The 20,711-nt window shown below is 55.1% G+C and overlaps 4 protein-coding genes across 7 annotated transcripts; 2 read left to right on the top strand and 2 right to left on the bottom strand.

Annotated features, from left to right (window-relative positions):
- Nucleotides 1-44: 44 nt before the first annotated feature.
- Nucleotides 45-8,125, bottom strand: Sphk2 (sphingosine kinase 2). 4 transcript variants are annotated; one of them, XM_041665864.1, is made up of 7 exons: nt 7,867-8,125; nt 6,307-6,457; nt 2,884-3,352; nt 2,183-2,332; nt 1,984-2,078; nt 1,785-1,900; nt 45-1,579 (listed from the first exon to the last, which is right to left on the bottom strand). In XM_041665864.1, exons 3-7 carry the CDS (start codon nt 3,287-3,289, stop codon nt 499-501), a joined length of 1,848 nt encoding a protein of 615 aa, XP_041521798.1. In that variant the 5' UTR covers nt 3,290-3,352; nt 6,307-6,457; nt 7,867-8,125; the 3' UTR covers nt 45-498. The 4 variants fall into 4 exon arrangements, with proteins under 4 accessions (XP_041521798.1, XP_041521866.1, XP_041521711.1 ...); XM_041665932.1 differs by lacking the exon at nt 6,307-6,457; XM_041665777.1 differs by lacking the exons at nt 6,307-6,457; nt 7,867-8,125 and adding an exon at nt 4,173-4,739.
- A 117-nt stretch (nt 8,126-8,242) lies between these two features.
- Rpl18 (ribosomal protein L18) lies at nt 8,243-11,058 on the top strand. The gene is made up of 7 exons (XM_041666152.1): nt 8,243-8,315; nt 9,522-9,608; nt 9,718-9,825; nt 10,117-10,215; nt 10,427-10,550; nt 10,644-10,713; nt 10,944-11,058. Exons 1-7 carry the CDS (start codon nt 8,313-8,315, stop codon nt 11,017-11,019), a joined length of 567 nt encoding a protein of 188 aa, XP_041522086.1. The 5' UTR covers nt 8,243-8,312; the 3' UTR covers nt 11,020-11,058.
- Nucleotides 11,059-11,382: 324 nt separating this feature from the next.
- On the top strand, nt 11,383-20,688 carry Fam83e (family with sequence similarity 83 member E). The gene is made up of 5 exons (XM_041651156.1): nt 11,383-12,785; nt 13,413-13,580; nt 13,797-13,921; nt 16,715-17,159; nt 20,033-20,688. Exons 1-5 carry the CDS (start codon nt 12,318-12,320, stop codon nt 20,273-20,275), a joined length of 1,449 nt encoding a protein of 482 aa, XP_041507090.1. The 5' UTR covers nt 11,383-12,317; the 3' UTR covers nt 20,276-20,688.
- Nucleotides 14,811-15,660, bottom strand: Spaca4 (sperm acrosome associated 4). The gene has a single exon (XM_041651167.1). It carries the CDS (start codon nt 15,417-15,419, stop codon nt 15,033-15,035), a length of 387 nt encoding a protein of 128 aa, XP_041507101.1. The 5' UTR covers nt 15,420-15,660; the 3' UTR covers nt 14,811-15,032.
- Nucleotides 20,689-20,711: the final 23 nt, after the last annotated feature.

Raw genomic sequence — 20,711 nt, 5'->3', positions numbered from 1 at the left:
GGCAACGCAAGTTGAGTAAAGGACAGATGTCACTGAAAGGACCGTCTGATGGAAGGGCGACGAAGAGAGCGACGCTTTTATTGCATAGACCTTTTCAATTGCTTTTTAGACCAGGGACACACAAGACATACAACATGAGAAGTGAATTTCCCACCCCCAACCGGCAAGGGGTGGGCCATTAGTGCAAATCCTGGGGGGGGGGGGAACCTGCCCCTCAAGGGCTGATTGGCCCGTCAAACGGAGGCACCGAGTAGGCAAGAAACCCTGGCTGGCCAATGAGCTGAGGCCTTGCTAGCTCATACATTCCAGGCCCCATCATTGGACAGCAAAGAAGGCAGGCCCCAGCCTCAGCCGCTAGGTCCTCTGGGAATTGAGGGTCAGGACCAGTATCCACCCCTGCTACTGTGAATCCTGGTATCCCTTCTACCTATAAAAGCCAGGCCATATCCTATGATACTGTGGTCCCACCACCTTGTAATATTTCAGGCTCCTTTAAGTTTACGGCTTTTGACCCGCAGGCCCAGTGAGCAGCGTGGCGAGACTGGGATGTACCTGCGCCTGCATTGGCCCGTACTCCACTAGCTCCCCGTCCACAGTGAGCACGCCACGAGGCGTGAGTGGCTCGAGGCGGAAAGCTCGAGCTGCAGCATAGCTCAGGTGCGGGCAGCCCAGGCTGAAATGGTTTCCGTGCTCCATGGCCAGCAAAATACGCAGTAGTGCAGCTCGTGAAATGCCGCTGCGCACCCAGCACAGGTGCACCACGCCGTCATCAAATCGAGCATGTGGGGCGGCCACCAGGTCTGCACCGAGGTGGCTGGGCAAGATGGCCAACATGAGCACAAACTCGCCCTCTATTGTCACCCAGTCTGGGGGCAGTGGAGAGCCCAGGGGAGGGAGCAGGTGGTCAGATGGGCCCCAGGTGGAGACTTTTGGAGTATTGGAGGTGGGAGGCGGGGACCCCGAGGATGCTGGCGTTTCTGGGGGTGCTTCACTGATGGGTGAAAGCTGAGCTGTTTTGGGAGAATTGGGGGGTGAAGGAAGCAGTGGGTCTGGGGACAGAGGTGCGTCTCCAGCTCCCCCCCAGTCTCCAGTCAGTTCTGGACCACCACCATTGAGGGAAAGACCAGGTAGAGGTTCAGGAGAGCCAGGGGAGGCCAAGGCAGGTTGGGGCAGGGGCAGGGGCAGGTCAGACACTGAACGATGTAGGGGCGAGTGGGTGGCAGCTGGAGCTGGGGCTGGGGCCAAGACTAGTTCTGACTTGGCTCGAGGCAGGCTATGGCCTGGGATGGGCAAAGCTGGCTCTGTAGTAGCGGGGAGGTAGGAGAGGCGTCCACGGTAGGTATGCAATGTGGCCAGGCCTAACACTGCACCCAGTGTGAATCGAGCACTGCCCAGGGCCCTGAAACGCTCGCTGTGAATGTCCACATCTGACAGGAATCCCCAGGCCACTGACAGGAAGGAAAAACAGCGGGATCCTGAGGCTAGTGTGACGGAGAGCAGGTCCAGAGGCTTGCTGCCACCGCGGCAGAGAAGCAGCGAGCAGTTGAGCAGCAGGTCAACACCGACAGCAGGCTCAAACCTTCACGGCCAGAGATGGGTGTCACAGGGGAAAGAGCAATGGGGTGGGGGTGACAGCCAGGGAAAAGGACGCCCGTGCCCACCAGGGAGCCATCCCCGCTAACAGGAAGAGGGGCAGGAAGCTGAAATGTCTCGGGACCCTGTAGCTCCAGACTCATCCCTCTCTTCAGCAGGTATCCCTGCTGTCTCAGAAGCTGTCAACGTACCCGCCATGGTGGTTAACCGCCCCAGCTAGGGCATTGCCAGAACCGCAGGGGAGGACCCCAATGGGCATCCGCACGGCATCTTTCCAGTCTGGACGATCAAGGAGTCCGTTCAGCACCTGTGGTTGGGATAGGGCTGCCTGGGTCCTCGTTACCCTCTATGGTTACCCCCAGGGCAGGGTTAGGGTGTTTGTGGCTTTACCTCATAAAGCAACCCATCTCCAGAAACAGTGACGATGCCTTCCCACTCACTGAGGCTCAACCCCTGGACCAGCTCACGGGCATGGTTCTGTCGTTCTAAGTAGACAAATAAAAGGGTTAGTCAAGAAGCCTCCTCATCCTGCCACTCCCCTCCAGAAGATCCCAAAGTATCCCTCCCCACCCTACCCCAAAGCCCCTACCTGTCTGTATGAGGTTAAAGGACAGTCCAGCCTCGGAGATCATGGGCACCACGTGGTCCATACAGCGCTGCCAGGCCAGGCCCCGCCCCCCAAAAGGATTAACCAATATAAGCAGCCTTGGCCTCCGGGGCAGCAGATCAGGGGTGATTTCTAAGGAGATAGCAAGAGAGAAAGAAAGGGCTGACCATGCCAGAGGCCAGAAACCAGAGCTCCTCCTCTTGATAAAGGAACCCCAAGGAGACTTGATAAGTCAAGGGCAGGTGCCCAGGGCCTGCTGGGCGTTTCCCTTCTGTCACCTGGCCGGTGTGGGCAGCCCAGGTTTCTCACTGGTGCTGAGATAAAGGGTTGGTTGTGAAAGCAACTATGTGCCCTTTGAGCTCATATGTGGGAGGTGGAGAAAGAAGCCTTGATCCCTCAGCCCTGTTAACAAGCTCTGGGGCCTGGGAGGCACACACAGGAAGTGGGGCCCTGGGTGAGGAAGGCTCTGCTGGGAAGCGCCCTCCCTGTGGAGACCTGTGTGGTAGCTCTCACCACCCCCAGTCAGCCTCCCGTCACACACCTGGGAGGCTGTCCCTCATCTGTGGTCCAGGGAGGGTCAGACAGTACAGCCTAGAGCAGAAGACCTCAGTCTTCTGTGAAAGACCAGAACGACACAAGGAAAGAGACAGAAACCCCCTTGTGACTCTTGCCCCGCATCTCACCCTGCTCCCCAGACAGAGGTACTCCTCGAAGGAGACACATGAGGGCAGTAGCCCAGCGCTGGGCCTCTGCACGGTTCTCCTCGTAAGTGGCTGCGCCATCAGCCCGGAAGGTCCGAATAGCTCTGCATCGGCCCCCACGCCGGCACCGTGGGTAGGTGTAGACACAGAAGTAGGCTGCAGTGTCTGAGGAACTGCGGCTCTGCAGAGTGCCACAGCCTGAGACCTCTGACAGAGGGACTAGGCCATTACGGGGCCGGGCTTCTGGCTTTGGGCGCAGCCGCTGTATGTGCAGGGCTTGCACTGTAAGGGTGAGAGCAAACCGGGGGCCATGGGCTGGGTAGGAACCAAACTCGCCGTGCAGGATTGGAGTACTGGAAGCCAGTGGCAGTGCTGGTGGTGGGGCCATGACTTCAGCCCTGTCCCAAGCACTTCTAGACCCCTGGCTTGTGGTCAGCTTCTGGTCCAGCCTCTGTGGGGAGGGAGGAAGACAATGGTCAGAGTCCTGCATCCTCACCGTAGGTGGGGAGGGGCTGTGAGAAGGAGACAGTATGGGAAGGGAGCACCATAGACAGACTCAGAAGAGCATGGGGAGACCACATGAGGCAGGGCAGAAAGCATGGACACATTTACCTATCTTTCAGGACTCTGTATGCAACAACTAGTTAACAGCCAGCGACACCTTATTTCCGGAAACAACCCCACCCACAGAGAAACAACAAAAAACCCACACCAATCAGAAGACAAGAAAGAGCAGGGCCATGGTGGCGCACGCCTTTAATCCCAGCCCTCAGGAGGCAGAGGCAGGCGGATCTCTGAATTAGCAGCCAGCCTGATCTACAGAGCGAGTTCCAGGACAGCCAGGGATACGCAGAGAAACCCTGTCTTGACCCCCCCCCCCCAAAAAAAAGTGGCCAAAGGCTAAGTAAGATACATGGTATACTGGGTGATAGCAAGGGCTCGAGGGAAGGGGAACAGGACACAGAGGGAAATTGCATGATAGAGACAGGAAAAAATAGGCTGAAACAGAAAGACACTGTCCCTTCCCACACACTGAGTCACTGTAGGTAGAGAGTGGAGAACCATGCAGACACACAGGCACAGAGAAGGAAGGGACAACTCTAAGAAGCAGGAAACACAGGCCAATAGGACACTTAAAAGTTTCTCACCCCAATGAAGAAAGCAACAGACAGGAGAGAACGGGCATGACACCCAGAGCAGTCAGAGGGCAGCCATATGGGAGTGACCAAGGGAGTGGCCAGCCACCAGCTGGTTTGTCGGGAAGCACTAACCTGGCTGGTCAGCCGCCTTTTCTTCGAGAAGAGGGTGGGAGCCAGGGCTGAGCCCCTTCTGCTGTGCAGAAGGTCCAACCACTTAACTGCTCGCCTCTGGGCAATCTTACCCCGTCACCTGGGACACGCCCCCATGGACACTGTCTCTTGGGATCTACTTCTGTCCGCTCGCTGCCCTGGGCCGCTCTCTTAATGCCCAGGTTATCTACCCCGCCCTCAAACCTCCCTCAAATCAGATACCAGCACAGAGTCCTATACATGCTCCATTCTGGGTTGGGTCTCGGCCTCCCGGGACTCCAGATTTGGGCCTCCATCCACAGGTTCCCGGCTGTCCGCTCCGTCTGTCCCTGGTGTGTACCCTTACTCCAGGGCCGCAACGCAGGCCCGGGTCTGGGTCTCTATCCCAGGCATGGCCCTGGTTTGTTTCCAGATCCCACCAAGTGTTTCGTCTGGGCCTGAGTGTCCGCCCCTCTAGGGTCATCCGGAACCCCACAACCTGCGCGCACGCCGTGTCCTCCCGGCCGCCCCTCCAGAGTCAGCACTACCGCCCCCATCAGATCTAGGGGTGGGGGAAGGGTGTGCGCCCGCCCAGCCAATGCCTGCGCAGCCAGTCTAAGCCGCACTAATGAGAGAGCAGGGAGGCGGAGCCATCCGCCTCCGGAACTACGCGACGAGACCTGACCGGTCGAGTGAGGAAACCGGGAGGGGCTACAGCCAAGCAAGGAGGCTCCATCATAACTGAGGGCACACACGCAGCAAAGGTAAGGACGTGGTTCGAGGCAAAGCTTAACTCGCCATCTTTGTTGAGGTCAAAATGGCCTGTCCCAACAGAGTTTAAAAAAAGAAAATGGGCGTGGGGAAGGAGTTCTTCCACTGCAGAGAACAACTCTAGTTAATGTTGGTAACAGGGAGAGACACAGCAAAGCAGAGATAGAAACAAAGAAATGAAAACATTAAGATTGGGGTTGGTGTGGTGGTACCTTGTAATTCTAGTACTTGGGAGGCTAAGGCCGAGGCATGTAGTGTAAGTCTGCCTTCGCTGCGCATACGTGACAGTTATGTGACAACTTGTGTAACAATGTAACAGTAACAAACCATAGGAGACAGTTCTGGAATAACAACCAGAATGGGGAAGCTCATTAATTTACAACCTCTTTACTTGGACTCCAGACATTGAGGAGGCAGAGTGAGATTAACATCTGCCCAGGAAACCACCATGTGACAAGACAGAGCCCGGAGAGGCAGGAGGGAGAAAGCTTTGGAAGCCCAGAGTCTGAGACGAAGGAAGCCCAGGGGAAAGAAAAAAGATGTTGACAAAGACAGGCAAGACATGGTGAAATGAAAGCAAAGAGCAAAAGAGTGGACAGCAGCTGGGGACTGGCAGAACTTGAGAGACGACAGCGTGTGTGTGCGTGTGTGTGTGTGTGTGTGTGTGTGTGTGCACCTGTCCAAATGCACCTCCCACATGCTGCATTCAATCCCCAGCAGCAACAGCCCCAGATGAGTGCTAAGGAGGGGGGCGGACCCCAGTGAAATGGGGACTGGGGACACAACCACTGAGCTCTGAGAACAATGGCAGAAACCATGACCAAAGGGGAAGGGGCTGAGACCTCAGCAGAGAAAGGGAACAAGAAAAGGGAAGTGCTGGCTCACAAAGTCTCCTGCGCTCACCCTGAAGAGCCTCAGTTCACTGTGTCAGAGAAGAGGGCTGCTCACGCTGCCCGAGGGGAGGTCTAAGGCGGATAATAGAGACTCTGGGGCACTGTGGTTCCTTTAGTACAGTTCCTCATGCTGTGCTGACCCCAACCCTCAAAATTATTTTTGTTGCCACTTGATAGCTGTAATTTTGCTGTCAGAAATTGTAATGTAGCCAGGCGGTGGTGGTGCACGCCTTTAATCCCAGAAGATCTCTGTGTGTTCAAGGCCAGCCTGGTCTACAAGAGCTAGTTCCAGGACAGGCACCAAAGCTACAGAGAAACTCTGTCTCGAAAAACCAAAAAAAAAAAAAAAAAAAAAAAAACCAAAAAAAATAAAGAAAGAAATTGTAATGTAAATATCTGATATGCAACCCCTGCGAAACGGTCCAGGAGGGGCGACCACACATTGAGAACCATGGCTCTAGCTAGAGCCTTACCTGGTTCCATTGCCCCTTGGATTCATGGTGTCAGGTGGGCAGCCAGATCTCTGCTCTGTCACAGCAGGGCCTGAGCCCAGCACAGGAGGTTACACAGGAGTGTCTGGGTGGAAACTTCTGCCTTCTCACTGTACAGTCCCAGGTTGCAGCTCTGAAGACCAAGGGTACATTGCAGGCTCAGGGTCCCAGAGCCAACATCTCCCATCCAGCTAGCCCACCTTGTCCTCCCAAGTTCCAGTAACTGATTCTACCTAGCACTGCGAACAAAGTGTTGACTGAATGCTTAGAGACCGACACGACCAGGGAAGACACCCTGTTAGGATTATTATCACGAGGAAAAACATAGAAAAGTGACTTACCCAAGGTCATAATTTTAAACAACAGAGTCAGGCGCTGTAAAACTGTGGTCCCAGCTGTAGGAACCAGCCATAACAGGCTAAATAGAAACAGACCACCCAAAGGAAGTTCTTTGCTTCCAACCATTATCATCTGCCAGTGTAGGTAGGACTCAGCCACCAAAAGTTTAATGGAGGCCTGGGTGTCAGCAGTTTACCCTGAAGCAATACCTGGTTGCAGGAACGATAAACTCAGATTACCCAGCACCACCCAAAAACAGACCATCCAAAGGAAATTTCTAACTTTCCAACCGCTGTAGATAGGACCACCTGCCAGGACACCCCTAGACAGATGTCAGCCAATCAGGGGCCCTGAACCTGAGGAAACCCCTCACCCCACCTTTACTACTATAAAACCCCAACTCTAAGTGAGTTTGGGGCTCTCCGTTTATTCCAATACGTTGGACATGTGGAGAGACTGAGTTTGCAAACTTGTATAAAGTAAAGGCTCTTTCTTTTACACATGGGACTCGGTCTCCCTGTTGGCTTTTGGGGGACTTCGCGGATTTGGGCATAACACCAGCTACAAGGGAGGCTGAGGCAAAACGACTGAATCAAGCCAGAATGGTCGGCTTTGTGAAACCTTGACTTAAAAAAAAAAAAATAACAAAAACAAAAACCAGCCTAGTCTGAGTAGTTGCCAATTTTCCTCTATCTCTCCTTCGGCAGAGGATTCCCTGGGCTTTTCTCCTTCTCACCCTCCCCCCACCCCCGCCATGGTCTCTAGCTCTTTCTCTCCGGGGCAGTTCACTCCTCAGGAGCCTGTTATCCAGCCTTTCCACCCCAGATCCGATCCCGGCCGAGGCTCCGCATGCCTTCTCTGCACATAAATACTTTGTATATCGAAAATGTTGCGCCAGTTCAAACTGACTGGTCGAGAAAACAAACAAAAAAAGAAAGAAAGAAAAATACGTTCTCTGAGGAAGGAAACTAAGGAGAGATTGGGGAAGAGCCCACTAGGGGCAGGGGAAAAGCTGAGCCCGTATGGGGTGGGGGTAACTATAGGTTGAATTGCAGAAGAAAGTCTCAGGTTAGAGACCTTGTAGGGCTTCCTGAACTTCAGTTGCGTCCATTAAACTAAGCATAAGGGAAAGGCAGCTGCGGATTTAAGGAAATTTCCGGAAATGTGAGATTAGCTTTTTCTTCAGGCCGGGACAAGCCTCACCTCGAAAACACAGCCCACCCGGTCCTCCGGGAGCCACCGAGAAGCGGTCGGCCTGCGGCCAGAGCGTCACCGCGAGCTTCCTCCTGTTAACTCCAAGCATATCTCTCGCTCTCGGGTCCCTTTATCCTGAAGAATACAGAGAACAGGGACTGGGTCAGGCTAGACAGGCTCTCTGCGTGCCGGCCCTTTTCTCTGGTGTCGCATTGTTTTCTCTTCGGTGGTTCTGTGGGACTCTGTAATGGGTCATCCACTATACCATAGAGAAACCCAGGTTGCGGTAGAGCGACACGTCGCGCCCCTGTGACGTCACCAATACACCACAGAGATACGCTCGTCGGGGTAGAGCGTCCTGCGTGCGTCACGAGTGCGTCCCGCAGGGAGCCCTTTCCCCGCCCACTCCGGCGGAGTTCTGTCTTTCCGGACCAGGCCGTGCAGGAGGCGCCATCATGGTGAGCTCGCCTAGTGGCGCTCTCGGCTGTCCCATCCGCTGCCATCCTCAGCGGAGCTGGGATGCAGCGCGCCGGAGGGGTGCGGGTGGCCGCTGCTAGTGCCGAGCAAGGCCGGGGGATTGGTAGGGGCCTCCGGCCGTGACGTGGCGCCGCCGCCAGCGGCGTCCGGCCACGGGCGCCTTCCGAGGCTCTTCTGAAGTTTTGCTCTGTAGCCCAGGCTCCCAGGGAGCCAGTCCGGCCTCGAACTCACGGCAGACCCGTTGCCCCGGCCTCCTCACAACGGAGAGTGGAGTTGTGTGTTCCATGCCTGGGCTGTGCTAACTGGGACAGGGACAGTGCCCGCTGTCTTTTCGGGCGGAAGGGGCTGTAGTAATCCCGTCCATGCCCTGTGAGTGGGGAAGACGTTCGCGAAGGTGCAGGTTAAACCGTGCTGTTAGCATTTGAGTAACTACTGTTGGGCAAAGAGCGGGATAAAATCAGCATCTGGCCTTCCTAGGACTGTTTTGAAGTAGATAACAAAGTCTCACTTGGTCGTACATAAAGATATTTCCGTGTCCAGAATGGACTGTTGGCTTCTTTTGACTATTTTCCAGATTTGGGGTCTGTTTTGAGAGCATTCTTGTGAGGATCTGAACCCCCACCCGTACTGGGCATAGAACCCAGGATCTTATGTGATAAGCGTGTGCTAGGTAGACTGAGCATTTTGTACATCTTAGGTTTTATTCCAAGACAGATTTCCCTGAGTTTTGAGAGTTTGGGAGGAATGATCCCATATCGTGGGTGGGTGATGTCAAGTAGGAGCACCGTCCTCCCCAGTTTTAATCCCCCCTGGGTCCTTTTGGGATTTTTTTGTTGTTTGCGGAACTTGCTGGCAGTAATTCCAGGCCCATTGCTGTGTCTCGCTACTCTGGACCACTAAGATGAGATTTGAACTTTTATGAGTATTTGAAACTGCTTGGTGGTGGGCCTGGGGTTTGACTTGTTGACTGAATAGCCTGAACGATAAGTAACAATTTCATTATGTAAGTCAATCAAAGGTAAAGGGCAGCCAGGCAGTGGTGGCACCCACCTTTAACCTGAGCACTTGGGAGGCAGAGGCAGGCGGATCTCTCGAGGACAGCCCTGTCTTGGAAAAGAAAAGTTTTGATGTGGGGCAGTTATCTGGGTTAGGCATTGGCTCCATAGCATTCTTTGACCTCCCCACAGGGTGTTGACATCCGCCACAACAAGGACCGAAAGGTTCGGCGCAAGGAGCCCAAGAGCCAGGACATCTACCTGCGGCTGCTGGTCAAGGTAAGCTTCCAGATGCCCATTGGATCAGGGGAGGGTAGGCCAGAAGTTGGACGGGATGGGTTTGGAGGGTGGCCATCATGTGATCGCTCTTCTCACCCCCCACCCCCAGCTGTACAGGTTTCTGGCCAGGCGAACCAACTCCACCTTCAATCAGGTTGTGCTGAAAAGGTTATTCATGAGTCGCACCAACCGGCCACCTCTGTCCCTGTCCCGGATGGTTAGTACCTGGGCAGGGGAATTGGGTCTGGAGTGGGTGCTTGACACCAGACATCACAGGGCTCCCCCTCTGTATGGTCAAGGCCAGCAGGGGTGAAGAACTCTGTGCTTGGGATCCGCTTTGCCGCCCCAAGTGACAGTCACTTGTGCTTTTCTCCCTGGGCGTTTCTCTGCCTTGGCTGACTGCTGGGGCTTCCTGTCTGTGTTCAGTGCTGACTGCAGGGAGAGAAAGCTGGGATCCCAGGCCTCTAGTGAGGCCTTCAGAGTGACTTAACCTGTTTACTCCTCTCAGATCCGAAAGATGAAGCTTCCCGGTCGAGAAAACAAGACGGCTGTGGTTGTGGGGACGGTCACAGATGACGTGAGGATTCTCGATGTGCCCAAACTGAAGGTAAATGACCAGCGAGGAACCAGAGAACATCTCTCCAGCCAAACTCAGGCTTTGCTGTGGGTGCTCGCAGCATGCCATTCCCTCACCATTGTGTATGGTGCTTGGATTCCCTTTAGCCCTAAAGCATGGGGGTGTTGGCAGTTGGGTATCAAGAGTCTGCTGTGTGAGGGTGTGTGATGGTTTCCGCAGCTCCTGTTGTCTGCCCCCTCAGGTGTGTGCACTGCGGGTGAGCAGCCGGGCCCGAAGTCGCATCCTCAAGGCTGGGGGTAAGATCCTCACCTTTGACCAGCTGGCCTTGGAGTCTCCCAAGGGCCGTGGCACTGTCCTCCTGTCTGGTAAGTAAGGGCTGCTTTGGCGTGCCAAGGTTTGGGGAGCTTTCCGTCGTCAAGAGTTCCTGGTCTCTGCTTAACCTCTCCTTCCCTGGCCAGGACCTCGGAAGGGCCGAGAGGTGTACCGGCATTTTGGCAAGGCCCCAGGAACCCCACACAGCCATACCAAGTGAGTATCAGGCTAAGGACTCAGCCTTTGTCCCCTGTGTAGCTTTTAGCTGCAGTGGCTGGTAGGGGGTTGTCACAGCTAAGGGCTACCCAGAGCCTGTGCCAAACTCTTGATTGGCATGTGGTCCCATGAAGGCTCTCCTAGCCCAGAAGAGGTTCCCAGCATTACAGGAACAGGCCCTGTTGGCCTCTGTAGGCTGGGCTTCTCTGACCCATACCTTCTCCCCACAGACCCTATGTCCGCTCCAAGGGCCGGAAGTTTGAACGTGCCAGAGGCAGAAGGGCCAGCCGCGGCTACAAAAACTAACCCTGGATCTTACTGTTATTAAAAGGCTTTGGATGTTGATGGTCCTGTGTGTTCATTAAGTTAGGATGGGGTGGGATGAATTGAGAGCCACCAGTGAGTGGTGGCAGAACATTTGATTGGCAGTCAGTACAGGCCCAGCTCTGGGGAGGGGCAGTGTGCAGCCTCTGCCTGTGGTTAGAGCTCCGCCTATGCTGACTATCAGGTGTCTGCTTCCTCCTAAGATTAGTCTTTCCCGAGATCCTGGTGCTTGGGGTGTGGGGGAGGCGTGGGAACAGGTGAGGCACTCCCCAGGAAGCTGGTGAGACAATGGCCAGTCCCTGAGCGAGGTGCCCAGTAGGCCCTCCCCTGCGTTTGCACAAGGGGCTGTGTCCTGACTACAACGCCCGGCTGGGTGGGGAGTCCCGGAAGAGCTGCACAGGAGGAGGGCAGCTCTAAGCTGGTCCTAGGCCTTGGGGCCCAGCAGGACTAGCGCACACAGATGGGGAGACCTGCCTTATTCCAGTTCATCTGAGCTGTGTGATGCCAGCTCCAGGCCAGAAAGGTACATGGGGTGGAAGAGGGTTCCTGTCCAGGAAGTAGGGTGCAGCCAGGAAACCGTGAGACTGGTAGATACCCAGGCTAAGTTCTGGGTCAAAGGATGAAGACAGCACTCCAGTCTTAGGGGTCATGGCAGGGGCATACCTCCTGAACCTGGGAAGTCCTCTGAAGGAGCCTGGCAAGTGCCTGGGGGAGAACCATGGATTCCTGTCCCCATGGAGGACCTAACTGGGAAGTGTCATTAGCCTGTGGGAGCTGGTGGGCTCGTCCGGTGTTAACATGATCTGCTATGCAGCACTGAAGACTCGGTATACACCATAGACGGCCCAAGTGACAGGCCTTGGAGCCGCCAGTTATGGGTTATAGGCAGTAGGACGACCAGGGACAGGCAAACAGCCATTTACCTGGAAATGATTGGGCAAGTAGCCAGAATTACCAGGGCAGGCAGGTAATCAGACAGGCCAAAGGTCACCTTAGACCACTGTGGCTCCAAATTAGAGGTAGTCCTGCAGATTGGCAGAGGCATCCCTTCAGTGTAGCACAGTGGGACAGGTGGCCCTTGGGCACGTGGATTTTAGATGGTGTAAGGAGTATGGACAGTCCACAGGAATTGAGTTAGGGACACCTTCAGGGAACTGGGTGTTGACAGGACTACCCTGGGTGGCTACACAGTATCGCAAGACCCCAGATGCTCATACCCCAAAAGCCATCCAGACCTTTCAAGAACTGGCCTCTTGATCTTGAGATCCTGTGTGGCTCCAATGGCGGCCTCCCAGCTGGCCGCACTGGAAGGAGAGGGGCTGGAGACTGAGCCAGCCCTGACCAAGGCCAGCCCTGGCTTGTACACTGAGGGCCAGCGACTAGCTCTTGAAGAACTGCTGAGCAGTGGGGAAGAGGCCTTCCGGGCCTGCGTGCAGCAGGAGAAGCTGCCCCCCTTTCTGAGTGCAGATGAGGCTCAGGCCCTGGCTGCAGCTGCTGAAGACTGGACAGTACCAAGCCAGGAGCCATGTGGCGCAGGCCCAGGAACTGCTATCACGGATGGGGATATTGGCAGCCTGACCTACTGGCCCGGGCAGTCTGAGGAGCCGGCACCGGTGCTGCGGCTGGGTTGGCCTGAGGACACGGCCTGGAAGGGCATCACCCGAGCTCAGCTCTATACCCAGCCGCCAGGGGAGGGCCAGCCACCTATTAAAGAGCTGGTACGCCAGGAGATCCAGGCTGCTTGCAAGGTGGGTGTCATCGCATCGCCAGTCCCCCATATCTTCCTGGAATTTGCAAGGCTGTTCCTGAGTTCCTCTGGTCCATGGACTTGGAACCTAGGGTTTATCCCTTTCCCTTCAGACCTGGAGGCCTCTTACTGAGACCTGGTGTCCATGCTTCTGAAGTTGAGTTGTGACCACTTGGTGTCTGCCCCTTTTTGTACCAAACCTCCAGGAAAGCCCTGGGGGTGGTTCCCCACTCTGTAGCCCCCCGAAGCCCCATTTCTTAGGGAGTCTTGGCGTTTCCCTGACTCCAATACCAAGTGGTTTACATAGGTTAGTATGTACAGCCTTTCACGATTCAGTTTGTGCTCTTTAAACTGACTGACCTGGCTGGTGACTCACAACCTCGCCTGCCTACAAGGCCGAGCTCTAGGCACGCCTTGGTGGCCTAGCCTTCCTGACCTCCAGCACCCAGCCTTGTCCTGGAGCTGGAAACTTTTTGAAGAGGAGTCTCCTAAAAGGGCTGCCTGACTCACACTCCATGCAGGAGAGAGTGCGTGGGTGTCTCCCTGCAGCCCCTGAGCATCCCTAGGAAGCCAAGTCTTGAAGCATGTCTCCATAGCCCATGTGTGCCCCTTCCTTTCCCCACCCTAGTTAGTGGCTGTGGTCATGGACATCTTCACCGACCCTGACCTGCTCACAGACATGATGGATGCTGCCACACGCCGCTGGTTACCTGTCTATTTACTGCTTGACCGCGAGTATCTGCCTGCCTTCTTGGCACTAGCCCAGCAGCTAGGGGTGAACCCCTGGACCACTGAGGTAGGGGCCAAGCCAGAGGCATCTAAATGTCTCTAGCCCTCAGAGGGGGACTTTTCCATGGGTTCCTAAGTCACTGGGGTTCCCTAAGACCTGAAACCCATGTCACTGGGGAAGGGGGTGGCTGTCCTAAAGGGATACTTGAGTCAGAGCTTGGTATCCCCAAATCTAAGACTTAGCATCAGTGGCCCTATGGGATCATAGAGTTTGCCTTTCCAGAATCTGGACATCCGGACGGTGCAGGGCCACACCTTCCAGAGTCGCAGGCGAAGGCAGGTGAGCGGCCACGTGCGGGAGAAGTTCCTGCTGCTGGACGGTGACAGGGTCATCTCGGGATCTTACAGGTGTGTCCCCTCATGATGCCCTGTGCCCAGCCCTTCCTCAACATGCTCAGGTGATGGGGGAGGGGTTGCAGGAGGTGTACCCTTTCTGCTCATCTCTAAAATGGGTCCATATGCCCTTCCTAGAGAAGTGTTCTGCTACGGAGAACACTCAGGGCCTTCTGAAGTATCTCTCTAGCCTGCTGAATCCCAACTTGGGAAACTGAGGCATGAACTCTAGGTGCCAGATGTCTGGATTCAGATCCTAACCCTGCTAGCTATAACAGTGTGTCTTCAGGTAACTTACTCCCTTCTCTGCCTCAGTTTCCTCCCTTCAGAATGAAAGGATAGGAATCAGACTATTGAGGGCCCCTTCCATGTGCATACTGAGCCTCATCCTGGCCTCCACCCAGCAGATGTCAGAGGTGTCCCTTACCCGTTCTCAACATGACAATCAGCATCCCCCAGACATGGCCAGGTGCTCCAGGGTATGAGGTGCCTGCCATCCAGGAACCACTGTTCTTGAAAGGTGCTGAAACACAGCTGCCCACATTCACCTGACTGCTGGTGGGGGCACGCATTCCTGGTACATTCCCTCTTGGTGCTGAGCCTCCAGCCCTGAGACCACGGCGCTTTGCAGCGTCACTATCGTCTTGGCTTTGCCAGAGGACAGAGCAGTGCCCAACACATGGCCTAAGTGCTGCAGACCTGGATGTGGTGGCACATAGCTGAAGAGAAGGAAGATCGCCACCCTCAACTGTGTAGAGAATTGGAGGCTGTCCTGGGATGCAAGACACTGTACCTCAGAAAAACACCCTGCCCAACAAAAGAGTACTCTGAAACCCCATCCGGTATTACTGGTACTGTATTTCACCAACTCTAAGGTGACGCCGACACAAAGAAGCACCCGGGCAAAATGAAAAAACGTGCATCTTAGGACCAACGGGGCAGGGCAGAGTCGCGAGAGTCACAGGCCGCAGCCCACACAATGGGCACGCCAGCCAGGCTCCCATGGGCCCTGGAATGGAGGAAGTCAGGGCCACAGGAGGTAGACGGCACCTCTGGCCATTTAATGAGGGAAAGGGGTGGAGGTGAGGGCACGGGGCACAGCCCCAGGCCCGGCGGTTCCTGTGGGTCACCACAGCCAGTATTGAAGCCGCGGCAACAGGCCCAGGAACAGCTGCAGACCCAGCGCCAGGCTGGCAGGTCCCGTGGCGGAAGCAGCACCCCCATTGCAAAGGTGGCCGGAGCAGCAGGTGGTGGTAAGGCTGTAAGTGAGGCCCATGTAGCTGATGGGCTCCTCGCGGCCACAGCTAGTGGAGTGCACGCAGCCTTTGTTGATGATGGGCCCCACACCCTGCGCTACTCCGCGGCCTATGAAGCAGTCCTCGTCGTCCCCACAGCGCATGGGTGTGCCTGGGCACTGAGTGGAGTCAGTCAGCTCACAGAAGACACAGTCCTTGATGCCTGTCGCACCTGGGCACAGGACCAACACCAGAAGCAGTGGCCAGCCAAGGACCATGATGGCCTGGCGGCGTGGATAGCACCCAAGCCAGGCCGGGGGCTCCCGTGACCTCCTGGATGGCACCTCCTGACCCTCGTCCTGGCCTTGGGGGCCAGCACTTGGAGTGTTCCTGGTTCCCAATACAAAGTGTCCCTCTCAGGAACTCGAGTCCTTGGGTTGGAGATGGGCCAGCACCCCTTTCCACAAGCCTTTGGGCCATGGAACTCAGTGACCTCACAGACCCTCAGGGTTCCTTGACTGCTGCAGGTGGGGGAGGGGTCATAGCCTGTCCCACCACAGGCTGAAGGGCCCAGAACTGTCACCTGCCAAGGTAAGGACGCTTGAAGGACCCTTGTGTAATGCTAACTCACTCAGGCCTGCGCGTGGCGATCTTGCTTTATCGGTGATGGTGGCGCACTGAGGCCACAGTGGGGTGCTTGATGCATGCAGGGCCCCCGAACGAGAGACACCTCTGCTGTGTCACATCTGTGAAGGGTGAGGGCAGTGCAGGGGCCACCCTATGCGACCCGCAGGCCCACGCAGGGCACTTGCTCTGTGTGGCGGACGTGCTACCTGGGTCCTGGTGCACAGTGTACATGCTTAGGACATAAATGCAGCGTTTCTGGGGAGCCTGTGGAAATTCAAATAGTTCCCTGGGTATTAGAAGACCAACCCCATCTCCTGGTAAAGAAACTGAGGCACCGAGCTTTCTATCCCTGGGTACAGAGCAGAGCCCATGCTGAAGGCTCTTCTGACTTCAGGTGATCCGTATAAAGACTTTCCAGGTTTGACTGTTTGGTTTTGTTGTTGTTTTGTTTTTGTTTGTTAGTTGTTTGTTTGTTTGGTTTTGGTTTTTCAAGACTGGGTTTCTCTGTAGCTTTAGAGCCTGTCCTGGAACTAACTCTTGTAGCAGAGGCTGGCCTTAAACTCACAGAGATCCGCCTGCCTCTGCCTCCTGTGCTGGGATTAAAGGCTTAAAGGCCTGTGCCACACACCCTGTGGCTTGTTTGTTTGTCTTTGATAGTCTCACATAACACAGGCTTTTCTGGAACTGTGTAACAAACTCCTGATCTCCCTGCCTCAACCCCCCAGTGCTGGGATTACAGATGCTGTTACTAGGCCCAGCTTGGTGGTATAAGTGTCTTATCTCCTGTTGTCCCCAGGTTGGTTGTGACAAACAGCAGGGTGGATATTTCTTGTCCTACTCACCAGAGAGGCTAGGGCCTGTGAGATCGTGACTTAAGGTCACAGTGGCCGGGGACTAGGGTGGGTGCCACCCTGCACAGATCCTGACTGTTACCCTACATCCCCAGCTTCACGTGGAGTGACTCACGCCTGCATCGGGGCCTGGTGACCTTGCTCACAGGAGAAATTGCAGATGCCTTTAGCCAGGAGTTCCGAGTCCTGTATGCGGCCTCCAGTCCACTGCCACCGGCACCAGCTCGAAGCCCCTTGCTCAGCCCTTCTGAAGGTCCACGGCTGCCCCAAAGCCCACACCGTGTGGCCCTGCGCTGTCCTGTGGCCCCTGTGGCCCCATTGCTGTCTGACAAGCCTTTGGCCCACCGCCTGGCGGCCTGTCACATCTTTGAGGGGGACAGACAGGAGACCTCCACCACCACAGGGCCAGCTCTCAGTGACATCTTGAGGAGTGTCCACCGTACCAGGACAGCCAGTGGTCCCCCAACCAGGCCCAGCCGCTCCTTGTGGGACCTCAGCCGCCTGTCCCAGCTCTCTGGCTCCAGTGATGGTGACAATGAGGTGAGACCCCCCCCCCTGATAAGGACTGAGGCAGACAGAGAGAGAGGGAGGCCCTGTTTGAACACTGAACCCCAAAGCAAGAAGCAAGTTTTCTTTTTGAACGAGAGTCTTAGAGTCTCTGGCCTTGAACCAATTCTCTGGCCTCCACTTTCCCCCAATGGGATGACAGGGGGTCAGGGGAACTGCATCATGCCTGGCTAAGTGGGGCTAACTTAATCTACCCACTTCACAGATGGAGAGACTGAGGCACCTGAGAGGGCTTGGACCTCAGCTCTGCCTCCCAGTGGGACATGTTCACTTTCTAGATTGTAGTCCCTGGGGTGTTGGGGAAAAGGAGGGGATCAGGGGAACTGAGGATCCTCCGGCAGCTGTACGTGGAGAGTGGGGATCCACTGGGCTGCTTGGTTAACCCTGGGCTAGAAATGGTTTTGCCTCTGAGCCTCAGTTTCTCTCACTGTGAGACAGGTTGTTGCATAGAAGAACAGAGCCATGGAGGGAGACAAACAGCCTCCCCCAGGATGCAAGCAGGTGGGCTTACGTCCCTCAGTGAGCTAACCCCTGCCGGCCTCAGTTTCCCCATCTGCTCCCTGGAAATTGAGCAGAATTACTTCTGTCAGTGAAGCCAGAGGAAAGGGAGTGGGCAGGCCAAGGTCCTTGCCTGCCTCTGCTGAGGTTCCCCTCCCTTGACAAATATTTGGCCCCAAGATGGCACAGCTGCTTCCTGTTCTTCCACAGATACAAGGCGAGAGGCATCCTATGTGGGTCTGGGGTTCCAGGTCTTCTCTTACCCCAAGATCTTTGCTCCTAACATTCCCCCCCCCCTTTTTTTTTATTTTTTGTTTTCCGAGACAGGGTTTTTCTGTAGCTTTGGAGCCTGTCCTGGAACTCCCCCTGTAGACCAGGTTGGCCTCGAACTCACAGAGATCCTCCTAGCTCTGCCTCCTGAGTGCTGGGATTAAAGGTGTGCACCACCACTACCCAGCTCAATTTTCCTCTTATGCACGTGTGCGGTGTGTGCTTCCTGTGTGTGCAGGCAAGCTCACTGTGTGTGCCTGTCGAGGCCAGATGTTGCCGCTGGAGGTCTTCCTCTGTCACTCTTCACATTATTATCATTATTGTTTATTGTTGTTGTTTTGAGGCAAGGTTTTCCTGACTGTCTTGGAACTCCCTCTGTAGACCAGGTTGGCCTCGAACTCATGGAGATCCGTCTGCTGGGATTAGAGGTGTGCTCCACTCCACGATTTTTTTTTTAAATATTTATTTATTATGCATACAATATTCTGTCTGTGTGTATGCCTGCAGGCCAGAAGAGGGCACTAGACCCCATTACAGATGGTTGTGAGCCACCATGTGGTTGCCGGAAATTGAACTCAGGACCTTTGGAAGAGCAGCAATGCTCTTAACCACTGGGCCATCTCTCCAGCCCTCCACGATGTTTTTTTTTTTTTTTTTTTTTTTTTTTTTTTTTAAATATTTATTATTTATTATGTATACAATAGTCTATCTGTGTGTATGCAGAAGGCCAGAAGAGAGCACCAGACCTTATTACAGATGGTTGTGAGCCACCATGTGGTTGCTGGGAATTGAACTCAGGACCTTTGGAAGAGCAGGAAATGCTCTTAACCACTGAGCCATCTCTCCAGCCCCCTCCACGATGTTTTTAAGACAGCGTCTGTGACTGCACAGACAGAGAGAGCAGCCAGGAAGCTTTGGGGCCACTCGTCTTCCTTCCAGTGCTAAGGTTACCGATGCTTAGCTGGTAGCCCCAGCTTTTATGTGAGCACTGGGGGCCCAGGCCCAGGCCTCATGGTTCTGCAACAAGCATTTTACCTTCTGAGTCTTCTCCAGCCTCTGGCCTCCTTACTTTTATTTATTTATATTTTTTTGGGGGGAGGTGGGGGTGGGCAGCACACACCTTTAATTCCAGCACTAGGGAGTCTGAGGGCAGCCAGGGCTACGCAGGGACACCCTGATAAGGGCCAGTAGGGAGATGGTGTGAAGAGAGAGCCAGGACTGAAGTGGTGACGAGGAGGAGGAACTCAAGGGCCACACAGTGAGTTCAAGGCTGGTCTGCACTACTTGAGAACCAAGGATGACTTGGTGGGTGAAGTACCGCCATCGGTGACAGTGGTAGGTGGAGCTAGGAGCCATCTTGGGTGCCTCCCACAGGTAGATGCTCTCGGCAATTCCTGCCAGGACAAACAGGCCATTGGATGCTGTGGTCAGACAATGATTTTCTGTTGGAGCTGGTCCTTGCGCTGCAGCTCCCAGGCACAGATGTAGTTCTTGCCTTACCTGCTGGTGAGCAGGTATTCGCCATTGAGCAGCGCCAGGCCCCGCGACCCCGCTTGTCCGCCGTGGTAGGTGAGCAGGTTGGGTGCTGAAGGAAGCTCCCACACCACGCAGCTCCAGAGCTGCACCGCAGAGTCCGTACACACCACCACTTCCATGGGTGCTGCCATGCTGAACGTTTTATTTTTATTTTTATTTGTTTTTTGTTTTGTTTTGTTTTTCAAGACAGGATTTCACTGTGTAACAGCCCTGGCTGTCCTGGAACTAGCTCTTGTAGAACAGGCTGGTCTCAAACTCACAGAGATCCACCTGCCTCTGCTCCTGAGTGCTGGGATTAAAGGCATGCGTGTGTCACCACCGTCCACCTTGCCTCCTTATTTTGACAGGGTTTCACGTGGTCCAGGTTGGTCTTGAGCTTCTGATCCTCCTTCCTCTACATCCTGAGTGCCCATACAATGGTGTGCCTGTGGTGCCTGATTTATGTGGCGCCAAGAACCAAACACAGGCCCTGTGCACACCAGGCTAGCACCGACCCCTGAGCCCCAGAAACTGCTCACCAGATTTTTTTTTTCCCTTCACAGCTCAAGAAGTCCTGGGGCCACAAGGACACTCCAGCCAGGGCCCTGATGAGGCAGAGGGGCGCTGGAGGGGGACCCAGGGGTGAGATGGATTCTCACCCACTAGCCCGGTCACAGCCCTGGAGTGGCCCCCTCCCCGGGATTCCAGCCCGCCATCTGCGGTACTTATCTCCAGCCCAAAGGCGGTTGGGAAGCAATGCTACCTCAGACTGGGCCTCTGGCTCAGGCCCTGGAAAGCGACGCTGATGGCCAGACGTGGGTCAGCTCAGAGACCCTACCAGACTGGCCTGGGAGCTGGGCAGTGGAAGGGATTGGTCTTAATTACTCTCGAACTGGGTGAACTCAGCAGAGCTAAGGGCTCGGGCAGAAGGTTCCAGAGTAGCCGGTCTTCCACTGGACTGCTTAGAGACAGGCCTGGCTGCACCACTGTTGTAGGGAGGACCGGACCGTGCGGCAACCCCAGAGAAGCACCCACACCCGTGTGTGGAGCAGAGGGTAAACCGAGTCCAGGAGAGGAATGTTCGCAGTGACTGAGTTTAGGGGGGAGGGACCCAGAAAGTCTGGGGACACTGAGACATTGGGTATGTCTGGAATGTTTTGTGGGAGCCGATGGGGAGTAGCAGAGCGTTCTCTATTTCTGATCAGATTAAACTCTGAGAACACAGACATGAATCGCCATGGT

The sequence above is a fragment of the Microtus oregoni genome, unplaced genomic scaffold, assembly GCF_018167655.1.
Source record: "Microtus oregoni isolate MIOR12 unplaced genomic scaffold, Mior012 000000F_ref0000247, whole genome shotgun sequence".
NCBI classification, from domain to species: Eukaryota; Metazoa; Chordata; class Mammalia; order Rodentia; family Cricetidae; genus Microtus; species Microtus oregoni.
Note: the sequence above shows the minus strand (reverse complement) of the source record. Positions and strands in the feature narration are given on the sequence as shown.

Coding starts and splice junctions, on each gene's coding strand:
- Sphk2 (XM_041665864.1), bottom strand. CDS start 3,289: ATGGCCCCACCACCAGCACTGCCACTGGCTTCCAGTACTCCAATCCTG. Junction 2,333..2,883: donor ACCTCTGTCTGGGGAGCAGG/GTGAGATGCGGG, acceptor CTATCTCCTTAG/AAATCACCCCTGATCTGCTG. Junction 2,079..2,182: donor CTTTAACCTCATACAGACAG/GTAGGGGCTTTG, acceptor TTGTCTACTTAG/AACGACAGAACCATGCCCGT.
- Rpl18 (XM_041666152.1), top strand. Junction 9,826..10,116: donor CTCTGTCCCTGTCCCGGATG/GTTAGTACCTGG, acceptor TACTCCTCTCAG/ATCCGAAAGATGAAGCTTCC. Junction 10,714..10,943: donor ACCCCACACAGCCATACCAA/GTGAGTATCAGG, acceptor TTCTCCCCACAG/ACCCTATGTCCGCTCCAAGG.
- Fam83e (XM_041651156.1), top strand. CDS start 12,318: ATGGCGGCCTCCCAGCTGGCCGCACTGGAAGGAGAGGGGCTGGAGACT. Junction 12,786..13,412: donor AGATCCAGGCTGCTTGCAAG/GTGGGTGTCATC, acceptor TCCCCACCCTAG/TTAGTGGCTGTGGTCATGGA. Junction 17,160..20,032: donor CCAGTGATGGTGACAATGAG/GTGAGACCCCCC, acceptor TTCCCTTCACAG/CTCAAGAAGTCCTGGGGCCA.
- Spaca4 (XM_041651167.1), bottom strand. CDS start 15,419: ATGGTCCTTGGCTGGCCACTGCTTCTGGTGTTGGTCCTGTGCCCAGGT.